The sequence below is a fragment of the Sinocyclocheilus anshuiensis genome, unplaced genomic scaffold (assembly GCF_001515605.1).
Source record: "Sinocyclocheilus anshuiensis isolate Anshui unplaced genomic scaffold, SAMN03320099.WGS_v1.1 scaffold2047, whole genome shotgun sequence".
NCBI lineage: Eukaryota > Metazoa > Chordata > Actinopteri > Cypriniformes > Cyprinidae > Sinocyclocheilus > Sinocyclocheilus anshuiensis.
Genome location: NW_015554063.1, coordinates 193,650 through 208,291, shown reverse-complemented (window position 1 = coordinate 208,291; position 14,642 = coordinate 193,650). Strand labels below are relative to the sequence as shown.

At 34.8% G+C, this 14,642-nt stretch overlaps 4 protein-coding genes across 8 annotated transcripts in view; 1 reads left to right on the top strand and 3 right to left on the bottom strand.

Annotated features, from left to right (window-relative positions):
• Positions 1 to 1,455, bottom strand: part of LOC107668593 (prolyl 4-hydroxylase subunit alpha-1-like) — a 12,355-nt gene extending 10,900 nt beyond the window's left edge. For both annotated transcript variants that reach the window (XM_016460528.1, XM_016460530.1), the window contains exon 1: positions 1,203 to 1,455. The gene's annotated coding sequence lies outside the window, so the exon portion shown is untranslated. The remainder of the gene's footprint in view (positions 1 to 1,202) is intronic.
• Positions 1,456 to 3,395: 1,940 nt separating this feature from the next.
• On the bottom strand, positions 3,396 to 5,260 carry LOC107668587 (dual specificity protein phosphatase 1-like). Its single transcript, XM_016460523.1, has 2 exons — positions 5,140 to 5,260; positions 3,396 to 4,057 (listed from the first exon to the last, which is right to left on the bottom strand). The coding sequence occupies exons 1-2, from the start codon at positions 5,258 to 5,260 to the stop codon at positions 3,396 to 3,398; spliced, it is 783 nt and encodes a 260-aa protein (XP_016316009.1).
• Positions 5,129 to 7,771, bottom strand: LOC107668614 (serine/threonine/tyrosine-interacting-like protein 1). Its single transcript, XM_016460558.1, has 4 exons — positions 7,679 to 7,771; positions 7,251 to 7,404; positions 6,982 to 7,118; positions 5,129 to 5,764 (listed from the first exon to the last, which is right to left on the bottom strand). Exons 1-4 carry the CDS (start codon positions 7,740 to 7,742, stop codon positions 5,286 to 5,288), a joined length of 834 nt encoding a protein of 277 aa, XP_016316044.1. The 5' UTR covers positions 7,743 to 7,771; the 3' UTR covers positions 5,129 to 5,285.
• A 2,699-nt stretch (positions 7,772 to 10,470) lies between these two features.
• The window catches only part of LOC107668613 (uncharacterized), a 5,972-nt gene continuing 1,800 nt past the window's right edge, over positions 10,471 to 14,642 (top strand). The window contains exons 1-5 of one of the 4 annotated variants that reach the window (XM_016460556.1): positions 10,471 to 10,618; positions 10,968 to 11,037; positions 11,178 to 11,308; positions 11,552 to 11,759; positions 13,422 to 13,719. In XM_016460556.1, the coding sequence (XP_016316042.1) occupies positions 11,277 to 11,308; positions 11,552 to 11,759; positions 13,422 to 13,719 (538 nt within the window). In that variant the 5' untranslated portion in view covers positions 10,471 to 10,618; positions 10,968 to 11,037; positions 11,178 to 11,276. Of the gene's footprint in view, positions 10,702 to 10,967; positions 11,038 to 11,177; positions 11,309 to 11,551; positions 11,760 to 13,421; positions 13,720 to 14,642 lie in introns of all 4 variants that reach the window. The other 3 variants (XM_016460553.1, XM_016460557.1, XM_016460555.1) reach the window with 3 other exon arrangements.

Genomic DNA, 14,642 nt, shown 5'->3' with positions numbered 1-14,642 from the left:
TAATTCTGTATTGCCGTTAGCTAGCCACTTTTCTGATTTCAAAATTCTATTCATTTCTTAAGGATATTGTTGATAATAAATTCTTTATTTTTTTCTGTGTCCCTTAATATCACTATCCTGTTAATCTTTTGTAATATTCTTTTAACGAAAAGCCAGGTTGAAATGACAATCACAAATGTCATCAGTACATTTAATAAACTGTCATGATATCAAAACAATATCAAAATGAGTTGACACTATCAGTCCTCAATGGCTAACTTTAGTTTTTCATTACCATCCTTTTAGACACCCTGTTACAGTTTTGCCCATATGTCTAGCATCCACTTATAGAAATATTTACTTAGGTTACAGCAGTGGTATATTAATTTCTTACAAATTAGAGCAGTTGAAAAGGTCCTGCATAATTACAGGAAAGACCCTAGTGTGAGGGTCCATCATGGATGCCGCCCGCAGTTCATTGGGTGCAGAGCCACAGAACTGCCACGTCTTCGCCCCGCCCCCTCCAAAACTCGAGATGAGTTATAACCGGACTGCAAACTCTTCTATAAGTTCACAGATAACAGATGCCAAAGGAAAAGATATGACAATCTTTGTAGCAGGACAAATGAGACTCCATCGTTTTTATTAAACACTGAATACTCTACTCACTGCATCAGTCAATCAATGAAACACGCGCAGAGAAACAACATTTTTGCAACATTAGGCTATTTCTCAAAATATAATGCTGCAAATAATGTAAAGTTCGTTTGCCTTATCCAAATTCACTTTAGACCACATACATATTCTTCATAACAACAAAAATAAAAACTTGAAAAGTTTATCATAGGCTATATGAAAAATTAGATCCTAAGTCTGACATCTCGCTTAATGAGCTTGAAACTTATTTTTTCCTAAAGATTGACTCATTGAACACTCAGATGTATCATTGTGACTATATTATTGTGTACAGTAAAGAATGAGTGCAAGATAAACTCCTGCACGTGCACCACATTTTCTCAACCAAAAGGGTTTCTCAACTCTTTCAGGTTTCAGAGTTTTTAATATCAAAGGAAGGAATTATTTTTGTATTATTGGTATGATGTATCACATTACATTTGCTCTACCGATAAAAAGGTCATTGCAATAATAAATATTTTAACAATGAACCAAAATTAAACAAGCTAAACTTCCTGAGAGAGGTTGTAAAGTAAATATCCTCGTACCTTTCAGGCCGTCGCCGCGCAGAGAATCAGTGAATCGATCCAGATGTCGCTCTGGTGCCGCTAATGAGGAGCTCAGCATGGATGGAGAACTCTTCTGTGTTTACGATGCCTCTGGTGTGAAGCTGGGCTTTATCCGAGAGGTTGCACCGCTCTTCTCCTCGCAATCTGGTGGCGGGGGGTTCCGCTGCGCTACGTGCAGAGTGTCACACACTCTCCCAAACTCATGGAACCAGGTGGAATTTCGAACTGCGCATGCGCATAGTACAGTTCCTACATCTCATTCCATTGGGCTCATCCTTATGATGTGGTACTTGATACATCATACAGCTGTGTGAATTTGTTCTACAGTGTTTGCATACATATTTAGCAGTTTATACTCACACTGTATGTAATAAAAACATCCAACATATATATATATATTTTTTTTTTTTGTATAATCCATTAGGCATCCTTCATTAAAGAAAAAGTTCACCCAAAAACAATATTATGGATAGAGAACTCAGCTTGTGGATTACTTACATTACTTGTGAATTGTGTTTTTATTTCTCATTCTGACAGCACCTATTCACTGCAGAGGATCAAGTAAGCATGTGATGCGATGCTTTTTCCAAATCTGTTTTGATGAAGAAATAAACTCATCTACATCTTGGATGGCCTAAAGGTGAGTACATTTTCAGAAAATTGCCATTTGTGGGTAAACTGTTAAACCATGCCTTAAAAACCATGCCATAATGTGTCAATCAAGGTTGAATTGAATGTTATCTTGTGTATTTCGTAGCTGTTGCATAATGAGTATGCACTGAAAAGAGAAGTCTCTGTTGTTGTTGTTTTCTTCCTGGTGGATTTTTTTTTTCTGTGCAAAAAAGAAGTGGAAGTTTCTTTCTCTCTTTCTTTTCTAACACTCTGCACTCTAACACTCAAAATGTTCTCTGTTGCTTCCTCTCATTTTGATTTATAACTATATATTATAAGTATACTTATAATATATAGTTATAAATCAAAATGAGACCTTAAATGAACCTTATATATAAGTTACTCCTGCTGGTTTCAATTCTGACTGCAACCTTTGCTTTCCAAATTAACACTGAGCTATAAAAGAGGCAAACGTTTGTCACATAGCTTGAAGAATGTTTGTATGTTTGTGAAACCATAGCACAATAGAGACACAGTGGCACGCATTTGTGTTATAAAGACAGTTTATTGCACTCTGTGCATAACTGATGTAAAAATATTGAGCATTTCAAAATAATTTAAAGAAAATATGCTCATTTACAAAATAAAAATATTTTTTTTAGCATGTTTTAACATGTTTTAGCACAATCCTTTGAGAGTTGTCTTCAATGTTTTTTATTAGTATTTAAAAAAAAATCAATTATGATTTCTTGTAATACTCCTGTCATTCCAACACTAGGCAAACATCTGACTCTACTACTAAAATGAATTTGGCACATTCCTGTAAGACCAAACTTTTTCTTCTTCCCAGTCCTCAGTGTAAATCATTAAGGGCAGAAAAAGGTCAAACACTTCAGTCTGCAGCTGTGTATGTTCTGTGCCGTTTGTATTTACTCCAGTGATTCAAACTTGTTTTTTTACTGACTTTATTGCCTTTTTTGGTCAATAGATCTCTCTCCTATATTGGAAGAATCTCAAAAACAAAACATTTATATTATTACAAACTAAACCTAAACTAGACACAAATAAATTTTTCACCTTTAATCCTTCAGTCCAACGCACATCCTAAAAGAAAAATAAAATGCAAAGATAAAACTTTTTTTTTTAAATGTTGTAATTACCATTCACTGTTTTGTACCTGTTTAAACAGTAAAATCACATCAAAAACAATGACTTTTCAGATTGTTCCCCCTTCATCCTACCTGAATGTTCATCTTGCTAGTTTTGAGCACATATGAAATATTAGAATGATATTTGTCTTTCTTTGGCTTATGATGTATTAAATGTATTCTCTAATATTTCCTAATACATTCTATTATTCTTTTTTGTGGATAAGGCCATCCACAAACTTCCATTTGTGTTAGATTAATGGATGTTTGTGTTTAAGTCATCATATGACAAACAAAGTTTTTCTTCAGTCTGTCAAATTCTTATTATTAACCAAGATCAACACAACCAACTCTATAAGTCTGTGAAGAGGATTCCTTCATTTCATGTCACTGTATTTTCCTTCAGTATTTCTCAGAGACGGATGTCATCCAGTGGGGTGAGCCGTTGACCAAACAGCAGTTCCTCGTAGTCAGAGAGCTGCCGAAGAAACCCAGCATTCGGGGCAGCGCAAGCTCGTCTTTCCTTCAGCCAACGAAAAGCATGTAGCAAAGACCAACGGCGATGCTCCATCAGGAATCCCAACGTCAGCACCGAGCTACGACTCCGTCCAAGGCTGCAGTGCACCAACACCCGGCCGCCTGGTGCCCCCGGTGCCCCCCGCAAAGCCTCAGCAATGAACCGAGAAGCTTCTGGAAGGGCCTGCCGAAGATCCTGCTGTGCGTCATCACTAAGCCGTAGCCGAAGATAACGTAAAACACTCGGGAAGGCATCTGAGATTTCAGCTGTGGCATTGACCACATGTGTGATGTGGAGGTTTTTGATGATACGGTAGTCATGTGCCTGCGAGGCAGAGCCCTGGTATAGCGCCCCCTCCAGGATTTCAGAGGGATAGATGGTGAGGGAGCGACGCTCTGACTCCAGTAGGACCATGCGAGGGGTGCACAGAAAGGGATAGAGAGAGTGAAAAGCAGAATAGCCCCCCTGGAGGATTACAGGGTCCATTCCCAAAGCACTCAGCTGGAAGAAACAGTGCTGGAGAGTAGGAGAGTCAGCGCGTGCCTCCTGACTGCCAACTAGAGCACAAAGCCACATATACAGCCATATTTATACATTATTATTTTAATATATTTATCATAATATTTGTATAATTTGCATTGTTTTACACAAAGTTATTATTATTATTATTATTATTAAAGTCTAATAAAACTGCCCAATTAACGTAATAATAGTTAAATAATACATTTTATAAATCATAAGGTTATGTTATATATTTATCAATTAAAACAAGAGTATTATTTATAAATATAATTTATCATCTTTTAAAAAATAACCATAACTTGTTGTTTAAATTATTATTATTATGCTCACAAAGTTACTTATATTTAGTAAAATGTCTATCATGTGCACTATCAAAACAAAGTGTTACCTATTAAACTTGTCATTTATTCAACATAATATAATTGTATTTATAAATAATACTTTTTATATTAATTTATAAAGGTATAATGTCACATAACGTAAATAACACATTTAAACATAATAATAATAATATTAATATAGCTAAATAAAACATTTCAATAAATTATGAGGTTATGTTATACGTTAAGTATATTTATCAGTTAATATTAAGGTATTATTATGAATATAATGTATAACCTTTTAAATAATAACAATAACTTTTTTATATGTGACCCTGGACCACAAAACCAGTCATATGTAGCAACTGTTTTGTACCTGTTTAAACAGTAAAATCACATCAAAAACAATGACTTTTCAGATTGTTCCCCCTTCATCCTACCTGAATGTTCATCTTGCTAGTTTTGAGCACATATGAAATATTAGAATGATATTTGTCTTTCTTTGGCTTATGATGTATTAAATGTATTCTCTAATATTTCCTAATACATTCTATTATTCTTTTTTGTGGATAAGGCCATCCACAAACTTCCATTTGTGTTAGATTAATGGATGTTTGTGTTTAAGTCATCATATGACAAACAAAGTTTTTCTTCAGTCTGTCAAATTCTTATTATTAACCAAGATCAACACAACCAACTCTATAAGTCTGTGAAGAGGATTCCTTCATTTCATGTCACTGTATTTTCCTTCAGTATTTCTCAGAGACGGATGTCATCCAGTGGGGTGAGCCGTTGACCAAACAGCAGTTCCTCGTAGTCAGAGAGCTGCCGAAGAAACCCAGCATTCGGGGCAGCGCAAGCTCGTCTTTCCTTCAGCCAACGAAAAGCATGTAGCAAAGACCAACGGCGATGCTCCATCAGGAATCCCAACGTCAGCACCGAGCTACGACTCCGTCCAAGGCTGCAGTGCACCAACACCCGGCCGCCTGGTGCCCCCGGTGCCCCCCGCAAAAGCCTCAGCAATGAACTGAGAAGCTTCTGGAAGGGCCTGCCGAAGATCCTGCTGTGCGTCATCACTAAGCCGTAGCCGAAGATAACGTAAAACACTCGGGAAGGCATCTGAGATTTCAGCTGTGGCATTGACCACATGTGTGATGTGGAGGTTTTTGATGATACGGTAGTCATGTGCCTGCGAGGCAGAGCCCTGGTATAGCGCCCCCTCCAGGATTTCAGAGGGATAGATGGTGAGGGAGCGACGCTCTGACTCCAGTAGGACCATGCGAGGGGTGCACAGAAAGGGATAGAGAGAGTGAAAAGCAGAATAGCCCCCCTGGAGGATTACAGGGTCCATTCCCAAAGCACTCAGCTGGAAGAAACAGTGCTGGAGAGTAGGAGAGTCAGCGCGTGCCTCCTGACTGCCAACTAGAGCACAAAGCCACATATACAGCCATATTTATACATTATTATTTTAATATATTTATCATAATATTTGTATAATTTGCATTGTTTTACACAAAGTTATTATTATTATTATTATTATTAAAGTCTAATAAAACTGCCCAATTAACGTAATAATAGTTAAATAATACATTTTATAAATCATAAGGTTATGTTATATATTTATCAATTAAAACAAGAGTATTATTTATAAATATAATTTATCATCTTTTAAAAAATAACCATAACTTGTTGTTTAAATTATTATTATTATGCTCACAAAGTTACTTATATTTAGTAAAATGTCTATCATGTGCACTATCAAAACAAAGTGTTACCTATTAAACTTGTCATTTATTCAACATAATATAATTGTATTTATAAATAATACTTTTTATATTAATTTATAAAGGTATAATGTCACATAACGTAAATAACACATTTAAACATAATAATAATAATATTAATATAGCTAAATAAAACATTTCAATAAATTATGAGGTTATGTTATACGTTAAGTATATTTATCAGTTAATATTAAGGTATTATTATGAATATAATGTATAACCTTTTAAATAATAACAATAACTTTTTTATATGTGACCCTGGACCACAAAACCAGTCATATGTAGCACAGGTATATTTGTAGCGATATCCAAAAACACATTGTATGGGTCAAAATTATCGATTTTTCTTTTATGCCAAAAATCATTAGGATATTAAGTAAAGATCACATTCCATGAAGATATTTTGTAAATGTCCTACCATAAATATATCAAAACCTAATTTTTGATTAGTAATATGCATTGCTTAGAATTTCATTTGACAAATTTAAAGGTGATTTTCTCAATATTTAGATTTTTTGCAACCTCAGATTCCAGATTTTCAAATAGTTGTATCTCGGCCAAATATCCTATCCTATCCTAACAAACCAAACATCAATGAAAAGCTTATTTATTTGTATAAATCTCAATTAAAAAAAAAAATTGACCCTTATGACTGGTTTTGTGGTCCAAGGTCACATATTATTATCAAACTTATTGGCATTTATTCAACATAATATAAAGTATATTCATTAATAATACATTTATGTTAATTTATAAATGTATAACATCATTTATAAAATGTATGATTTAGCTATATTATTATTATTAATCATTTTAATTAGGTTTTATTTTATTTATATTATAAAAATGTTATACCTGGACTTTGGCCTTCTTCAGCGTATAGCAGTATTATAGAAAACTCCTGCAGCTGAACACAGCTTATCAAACAGCCCAGTTCTGGATGCATCACCGTCACACTGGCACGGGCTGTGACCAGGTGACTCTGCTTATATCTGCACATGTATACACACACACACACACAAGTTAGTTACCATTAAACTTAAAAGCCAGAACCATTCATGATCCTTTCACTGAATGTACATATCTATAATGTATATGTATGTATTTATGTGTATCACTGTTACCTCTCTGCAGAGCGGCAGTCCAGTATCAGTATATAATAGGGATCATGCAGTGAAGGTTGGCCCGCTTCAGCATTCAGGAGGTTGTATACTTGCTGTGGTGTCACATAACCTCTTTCTATATTTGCTTTTTCTGGAAGTGCAGGAATCAGAAGCTCTTTCACACAAAAACACAAGACAACACACACACACAAAGTTATTTTAAGATTTATCACAGACAGTTTCTACAGCAAATCAATGTACAATTAAAAACGTAGGCATTTTATTTCTTTATTTATTTTTAGAAAATAATTTTTATTTATGATATATTATATGAGTCCATGTTTGATATTTCAACCAGTCTTTTATTAAAAAATGTATCTCATTGATCTCACACACACACGCAGTGATTAATTTTGCAGCGTCTTTATTCTTTAGGTATGTTGACCTACCTTCAGTGTTGTTCTGAGAGGATTCAATGACGTTGATTTGAGAAAGTTTGACTGTTCCATTCATCTCCCTACAGGGGGCGCTGTTCTGAACCTGCAGAGAGCCCCGCGAGCCAGTGGAGCGAACCAAACGACATTTATCAGCTCTGCGAGGAGAGGGCGAAGGGGGGAGGGGAGAGAATTCTAGCAATTGATGTGTAAACACTCTATATTCTAGCTAATGTAATCAGCAGTTACACACAGATCCTATCAACCACCAGAGGACAAGTGGTGCACTTTAGAGGCACATCAGGTGAAGTATTGACATTTATTATTTTCACAATTCCTTGTCAACGTCTGCTTTGTTATTTTGTGAACAAATAATACTATCAGAAAGAAAATAATAATAATGTTATCAGATGTACTCACCTGGACACCACAATGCCCATGGTTTTGGATGGGAGTCATTCGGGACCGAAGCTCTCTCTCTCTCTCTCTCTCTCTCTCTCTCTTCTATGGGCCAAAAGGTAAGAGAGAGAATGCAACCATCCTGATACACACACTCAAACCAACGCCATGCAAAATACACACTGCCTACAGCATTCCTCTGCTCCAATACATCCAAAATCTACCAAAAGAACTGGAATGTACGTAGAATTTTACATCCTTGTGGTTGTTAAATCGTTCTCCGCATGTCACTGTGTAAAAAACAACTGTTTTTTTGTTTTTTCCCTTCCATTCTACTCTTTCCCTCCCTCTTTGTCAGGTCCTTATTTTAGTGGGTTGCCGGGGTAATGCGGGACTGTGAAGTGCTCTACATGAGCAGGGGTGAGCTGGCCATGACAGGTCAGAGTGTCACACGAAGCCACTTCTGAATGAAAGTCAAATAACAAAATGCATATATATTTTTTATATAATACAAATAGTTTATTTATCATGCACCCTAATCAAACCCAACCTGTATACTGCTATTTTTTATGGGGAAAATATTCTTTAATACACTACTGGAATACACTATTGGAATAATTATGATTTTTAGTAATATTTAAAATTTTTAAGTATATTTTTTTATAATTATGAAGTTTTCATCCCCAAGGCTGCATTTATTTGATCAAAAATGTAGTGAAAACAGTAAAATTGTAGAATATTATAACAATTTGTTTTCTATTTTAATATATTTTAAAATATTAATTAAAAGATAAAATGCAATTCCTGTGATGGCAAAGCTGAATTTAAGCAGCAGAAAACCGTTTCAACATTGATTATAATGAGCACCATTATTAATATTTAAACACTAATATTAATTGATAATAATTGAGCACTAAATCATAAATGACATTTTTAATATAGTGAACAGTTCCTTTTAAATTGTAATAATATTTTACTGTTTTTTTATCAAATAAATGTAGCCTTGGTGAGCATTAGATGTTTCTTTACAAAAACATTACAATTCTTAATTATCCCAAACTTCTAATGGGTAGTGTATATGCTAGCTAAAAAACACACACATACAGCCCAAATAGAATGAAAAAAGGGGGTTTTCTAGAATATTTGGAATGACATAAGGGTAAATAATGACTTTAGGGGGGAACGTCCTTTCATTTATTGACCCACCGTCACTGCGCCATTCCACAGTACTATGATGTCACCATATCGGTATGTTCTTACTGATATTTGACCTGATTAATAAGTGCTGGGTTGCCATGGTGATATTGCATTGACTGTCTGTTCTATGATTCTCACCCACCTGTCATGGATATAATGTGCTTGTTTGCCCTCAGTACATTTCTCCATTTATTCTGTGGATCCAGCTGCTAGCCACAAAAATACTCTCATGTGTGCACACACATATTCAGACAGAAATGTTTGTCTTATTATTAGTAATTAATCATGGGCCTAATGGATGTTTTATTTACACTGTCTATGTTGTAATGTATTAATTTTATCTAATTGGAAGCCATATTCACTTTCAAGCATAACATAAAATGATCCCTATACTTGTAATTACCCAAAACAGACCGTAACAGCGTCCTGTGAATGATGGTTAAGGTGAGTCACTCAAGTTTAATCACTCTTAGTATGAAGGTAGGACAGCACATCCAAATTAAATTGGCCACTTTCTGTCTGCTGAGATGCCTTTATCGACCTTAATAAAAATCTCCTTTATACACAAATGCTGTCTGTGTAGTCATGTCTCAGTTTTGGACAATTTATACAGTGAATACATAGTCGAAATGAATGGTGCAGTTTTGTCATAATGTGTACTAGAACAAATTGTGTTGAATATATGGTTTGTATACATTCATTTTAATTATTAATTACATTACTATATATGAACTAATTGCTTTTATGTACATAGCTGACCTTTAAAATGTCATATCCTTATTTTTTTCTATACATTTGTGCATTGTGTAGTTGGCATTACAAATGTTTGGTTATCAAAGCAATAAAGTTTATAGGTGGGGGGAGGGTGATTGTCATATACAGATGGCATCAGATGGAACATTTTTGGCTGACAAATATGCCCTTCTTCTGTCTGTTTTGTAAGGATACCGCTTCATTATATATCCAATAAAGAAACGTGAAGTTAATCATCTTAAGTAAATAACAGCACGAGTAAAACTATTAAAATTGGAGGTTCCACAGTATTTTGATGTAGCCTGTATTCTACTACTTCTCAATATATTTTACTACGCCTAAAACGCTTAATGTGTGTGTGGTGCACAACAACATAAATGCGTCGTCGGTAAGAAAATATTTACCGAGCAACGTGATGAGCTTTCATGCTGCAAGGTGACGTATTCAATTATTAACTCCGCTTGTCCTCTGCCCTGAGTCTGTCTCAGGTACAGATATATGCTCTCAAAGCACTCAAACGAGAGGTAACGGAAGGACTAAATCCAGGACAAACAGATTTGAATGGCCCCAGACAAACGGGTGAAAAAAAACCTCTCGTCGACGGAAGTTAGTTCAAATAATTCTTATTTTTTTCCTCTCAGAGTGAGATAAGATCAAAGTCCACTTCTGCTTGGTCTTGGCCAAGAGATGTGAGTTGGTCTATATTATCGTTATTTTTATTTTCTGTATGTTGTACTGTATGTTTTATTATTTATTTTGGTATTTTTTAATTTATTTAGATGCATTTAATTAAATTATCAAATGGGCTTACTTTTTTAGGAGGCTAATGTTATTATAATCTGAAAATTAAAATGTTAAATTCTATTATTCTATTTTTCATGTTTTCTGTAAAAAGTTAAAACGTTTACAAAAATGTTGGACTGTGTTTTACGTACAATACTAATTTGAATTACAGGACAAAAGATATATGGCAACGTTTTTTGTGTTAATGGTTGAAATGAAGATTACATTGGGCAAAAATAATGGTCAGTGTATTCCATGATAGCCTATATGCTGCTGTTGATTTATTTATAACAGTTTTCTAAAATCTATATTAGAAGACTTTTGTTTCTAATAGTGATGGTGAAATTGTTTTGGATTTTTTTGATATTTTGTGTTTGTGCAGGTAGTTTTACGTCCGTCCTCCAAACCCTGATGCAGTAAAGGGGTCAAAATTAATAATAATATTCCACTCCACCGGTCCTGGGGTGGGTGGACCGCTAATATGGACCCCTGGCAAAATCTGGTGTCCAGATGGTAAGAACAAATTTATTTGTGACTGAAAGCTTTAATGAGCACAAAGCCTGGTTAAAATTTGTGAATGTGAATACTTGTTTGTTAATGTGCTGTGCATAGTAGCCATAAAATATCTCTCTATCATCAATGCTTGTGAGATTATACCATACTGCTTCAGTATCTTTAATGTGATATTCTTAGATTTAGGGGTAAAAATGTCTATTAAGGCTTAATCAATTTACTGTCTGTCCATGTGTGTTTCAGTTCGGCATGGTGGCAGATGCATACGCCACATGCTCTGAGAGCTTGTGTGTATGAAGTGTGTAAACCTCTGGTGCCACTTCTGCTGTGCATCGCGGCCCTGGTGGCTGTGATTGTGTATGCTCTGGCAGATAATCTACACAGTTTTGTAAGCAGGATCTTCATTCCCCAGTATCACTATCCTTATGTGGTGCCACTTGCATTCATACAGGTACTTTGCCCACACAGCTTCATCTTTATCAGTTATTTATCAGTTATGATCTTGAACATGCAGATTTGAAAGTTGCCTTACATAACTAATGATCACTAATCCCCTTCGGGGTCAGTGCAGAAAGCTCTGGCCAGTTTAAAATTTAAAAAATATTCATCTTTTAAAATGAAAAATAATTAATACAATTATTATTAATTAAAGTTAAAAAGGGTTATTATAGTTAACTAAAACCAATAAAACTGGAATAAATAAAGATTTTTTTTTATTTCAGCTAGTTGCCTAGAAAAGATGTATCATTTTAATTTAAAACTTGATATACTAAAATAACTATAACTGAAACTGGAAAAAAAATGATATAGATAGACATATTAACAATACTAAACATGACAAAAACACAACAACATTTCTGAAACTTTGACAATTAAAATGAAAATATTATGATTCAGAATATTAATAAAAAATTATGATGTCCAAATGATGCTATAAATAGAATCTCAATAAAATAAAGTTTCAAAGCATCTGATTGAATTGAATTGAAAAGATTAGATTTCTTTCAGCCAAGCTGTTATTCAGTAGAAAACTTTCCATTCAAACATGAGATGTCAAGGTGTTTTATGCCAGGATTATGTCAAGTGGACCATTATTTAAAGTCCTACACAAGTAATTTGCATATAAACCATATCATCATCAGCGTTACATATCTCTCAGTGTGTACATAGATTATTTGTAGGGTGTAAAGCACAAGACTGGGCAAATCTCTGATGAATCATTAGGTGTGTTACATGTGATCATTTGACTAGTGCTTTAAACTGGTGGAGTCCTTTTACTGTTTGTGTTTGAATGTTATGGCTGGGCTATATGTTTAAAATGAAGACGGGATGTCAGCAGCTGACAAATGGAAGATTTTAGATTAAAATGTATATCTACAGTGGGGTCAAAGTCTGAGAATACTAGTAAAACTATCAGTTTAATAAAAGTACAGAACGTCTTAGCATTTAGGTCATCCCTCTTTTGCTTTAATTACAGTAGCATGTGAGCTGCATGAGCTCCACAAGCATAATTTGACATGATCCAAAGAGCATCTTGAGCTTGTGACCATCTCTACAAAGAGTCACATGATCAGTGTCACAAATTGTTTCACTATTGACCTAGAAACAGCACAGAATCTTACTCATTTTGCATTATAAAGATTCATCATTTCAAAATCTTAATACTTTATTTTCAATCCCAGATTTTCAATCCAATCTCAGATGTTTGGATCCTGCTCTACTGTATATATAAGAGAAAATGTAGATTTATTATGCTGTGATTGTTTAACAGTTTTTAAAAATTCAAACTTTTTTGCAGTTCACTTGCACAGTTCAGTAGGATTGCAGTGTGACAAATATTCAGTGTATTAAATGTGGTCTTAAAACTGCATGTATAATAATTCTAAAAATGGTCAAATGTTGTTTAAAGTAGTGTGATACAGCCGTTACTGCTTAAATGTCATGTTATCATTTGTTATGTTTATCTATGCTCTGAAAGTGGTTTTCTTAGGTACATAATGAAAAGTCAGCGGTATATGACTCTGGGCATTTATGGCACTGTTTATCACGTTTTAATCTCCAGTGTGTTTTAGGCTTGTTAAACTTCCTCTGGCTTTTGCTTCCTTCCCTTCAGGTGTTTCTAAATCTCCTGGCACTGCTAGCTTTGCACGGCGTGGGTCTGATCCACCTGAAGCCTTTTTCACTGAGGCTGGGCGAGCGTTTGTTTGTGCCGGCGGTCTGTGGGAGCATCCAGTGCATTCTGGCCATATGGGCTGAAGCCTGTTCCCACTCTGGCCTGTACCCGCTAATCGCCCGCTTCCTCCCAATGGTCAGTCTGAGCTTGGGTCACCTGTTTGCACTGAGTATGCCAGGCTCCATCCATGTCTCCTCCCTTTTGACTGTGCTCACTGTCGCCTCGGTTACCGTCACAGGTACACTGTTCACTTTTAATTAGATGTGTTACTTACCATTCTTTGCAACAGTCGGGTTCCAGAAGTAAAAATGTCATTCATTTTCTCCATGGGGAATTTTTTTTAATCATAGCATATAAACCTTTAAAGGCTGAGCTGTTGTGAGCTCCTAAGTTGTTATCCAGCTTACGTTCTCAGAAATTTGGCTGATGTTTTTGCAAGGTTCTCTCAAAGTAATGAACATTATTTCAGTATCATTAATAGAAGGTTTGTTAAAAGTTGTCTGGTCTTTAAGAATATTCTCAATATGTCAGCACAAAAACATTATACAACATTCATGAATCATAGTTTCTGAAATGATTTAGTTAAATGTTAATCTAACATTTTTTAAATGTTACTACTCATTTCAGTACGTTCAGAGAACACTCAAAAGTAACGTTCCAATAATGTTTGCAAAATTATCAAAATTAATATTTCCTTAACATTCATAAAACATTTATAAAACTCGACATTCTGAAGATTCAAAGAACATAATTGTAGTTAAACAGCTGAATTCATGATGAACTACATTACCCATGATGCAGTGCAGAAAATTCCACCAATCAGAGCTGCGGCCAGAAAATTTCATCCAATGAGCTTGCTATGAATGCCCTTTTTTATGAAGCAACACAAATGATATAATCGTTTCGGTCTCCCTACAGCCGAAACAACAGTACAAACACTGTAAATAAATGGTTTTATATTTCACCATTCTTTTAAAGGGGTCATATGATGTTGCTAAAAATAACATTATTTTGTGTATTTGGTGTAATGAAATGTGTTTATGCGGTTTAAGTTTCAAAAAACACATTATTTTCCACATACTGTACATTATTGTTTCTCCTCTATGCCCCGCCTTTCTGAAACGCGTAGATTTTTACAAAGCTCATCGGTCTGAAAAGCGA

Coding starts and splice junctions, on each gene's coding strand:
- LOC107668587 (XM_016460523.1), bottom strand. CDS start 5,260: ATGGAGCATCGCCGTTGGTCTTTGCTACATGCTTTTCGTTGGCTGAAG. Junction 4,058..5,139: donor CTACGAGGAACTGCTGTTTG/GTCAACGGCTCA, acceptor TTTGTGCTCTAG/TTGGCAGTCAGGAGGCACGC.
- LOC107668614 (XM_016460558.1), bottom strand. CDS start 7,742: ATGAATGGAACAGTCAAACTTTCTCAAATCAACGTCATTGAATCCTCT. Junction 7,405..7,678: donor CTCTCAGAACAACACTGAAG/GTAGGTCAACAT, acceptor TTTGTGTGAAAG/AGCTTCTGATTCCTGCACTT. Junction 7,119..7,250: donor GACTGCCGCTCTGCAGAGAG/GTAACAGTGATA, acceptor ATACATGTGCAG/ATATAAGCAGAGTCACCTGG.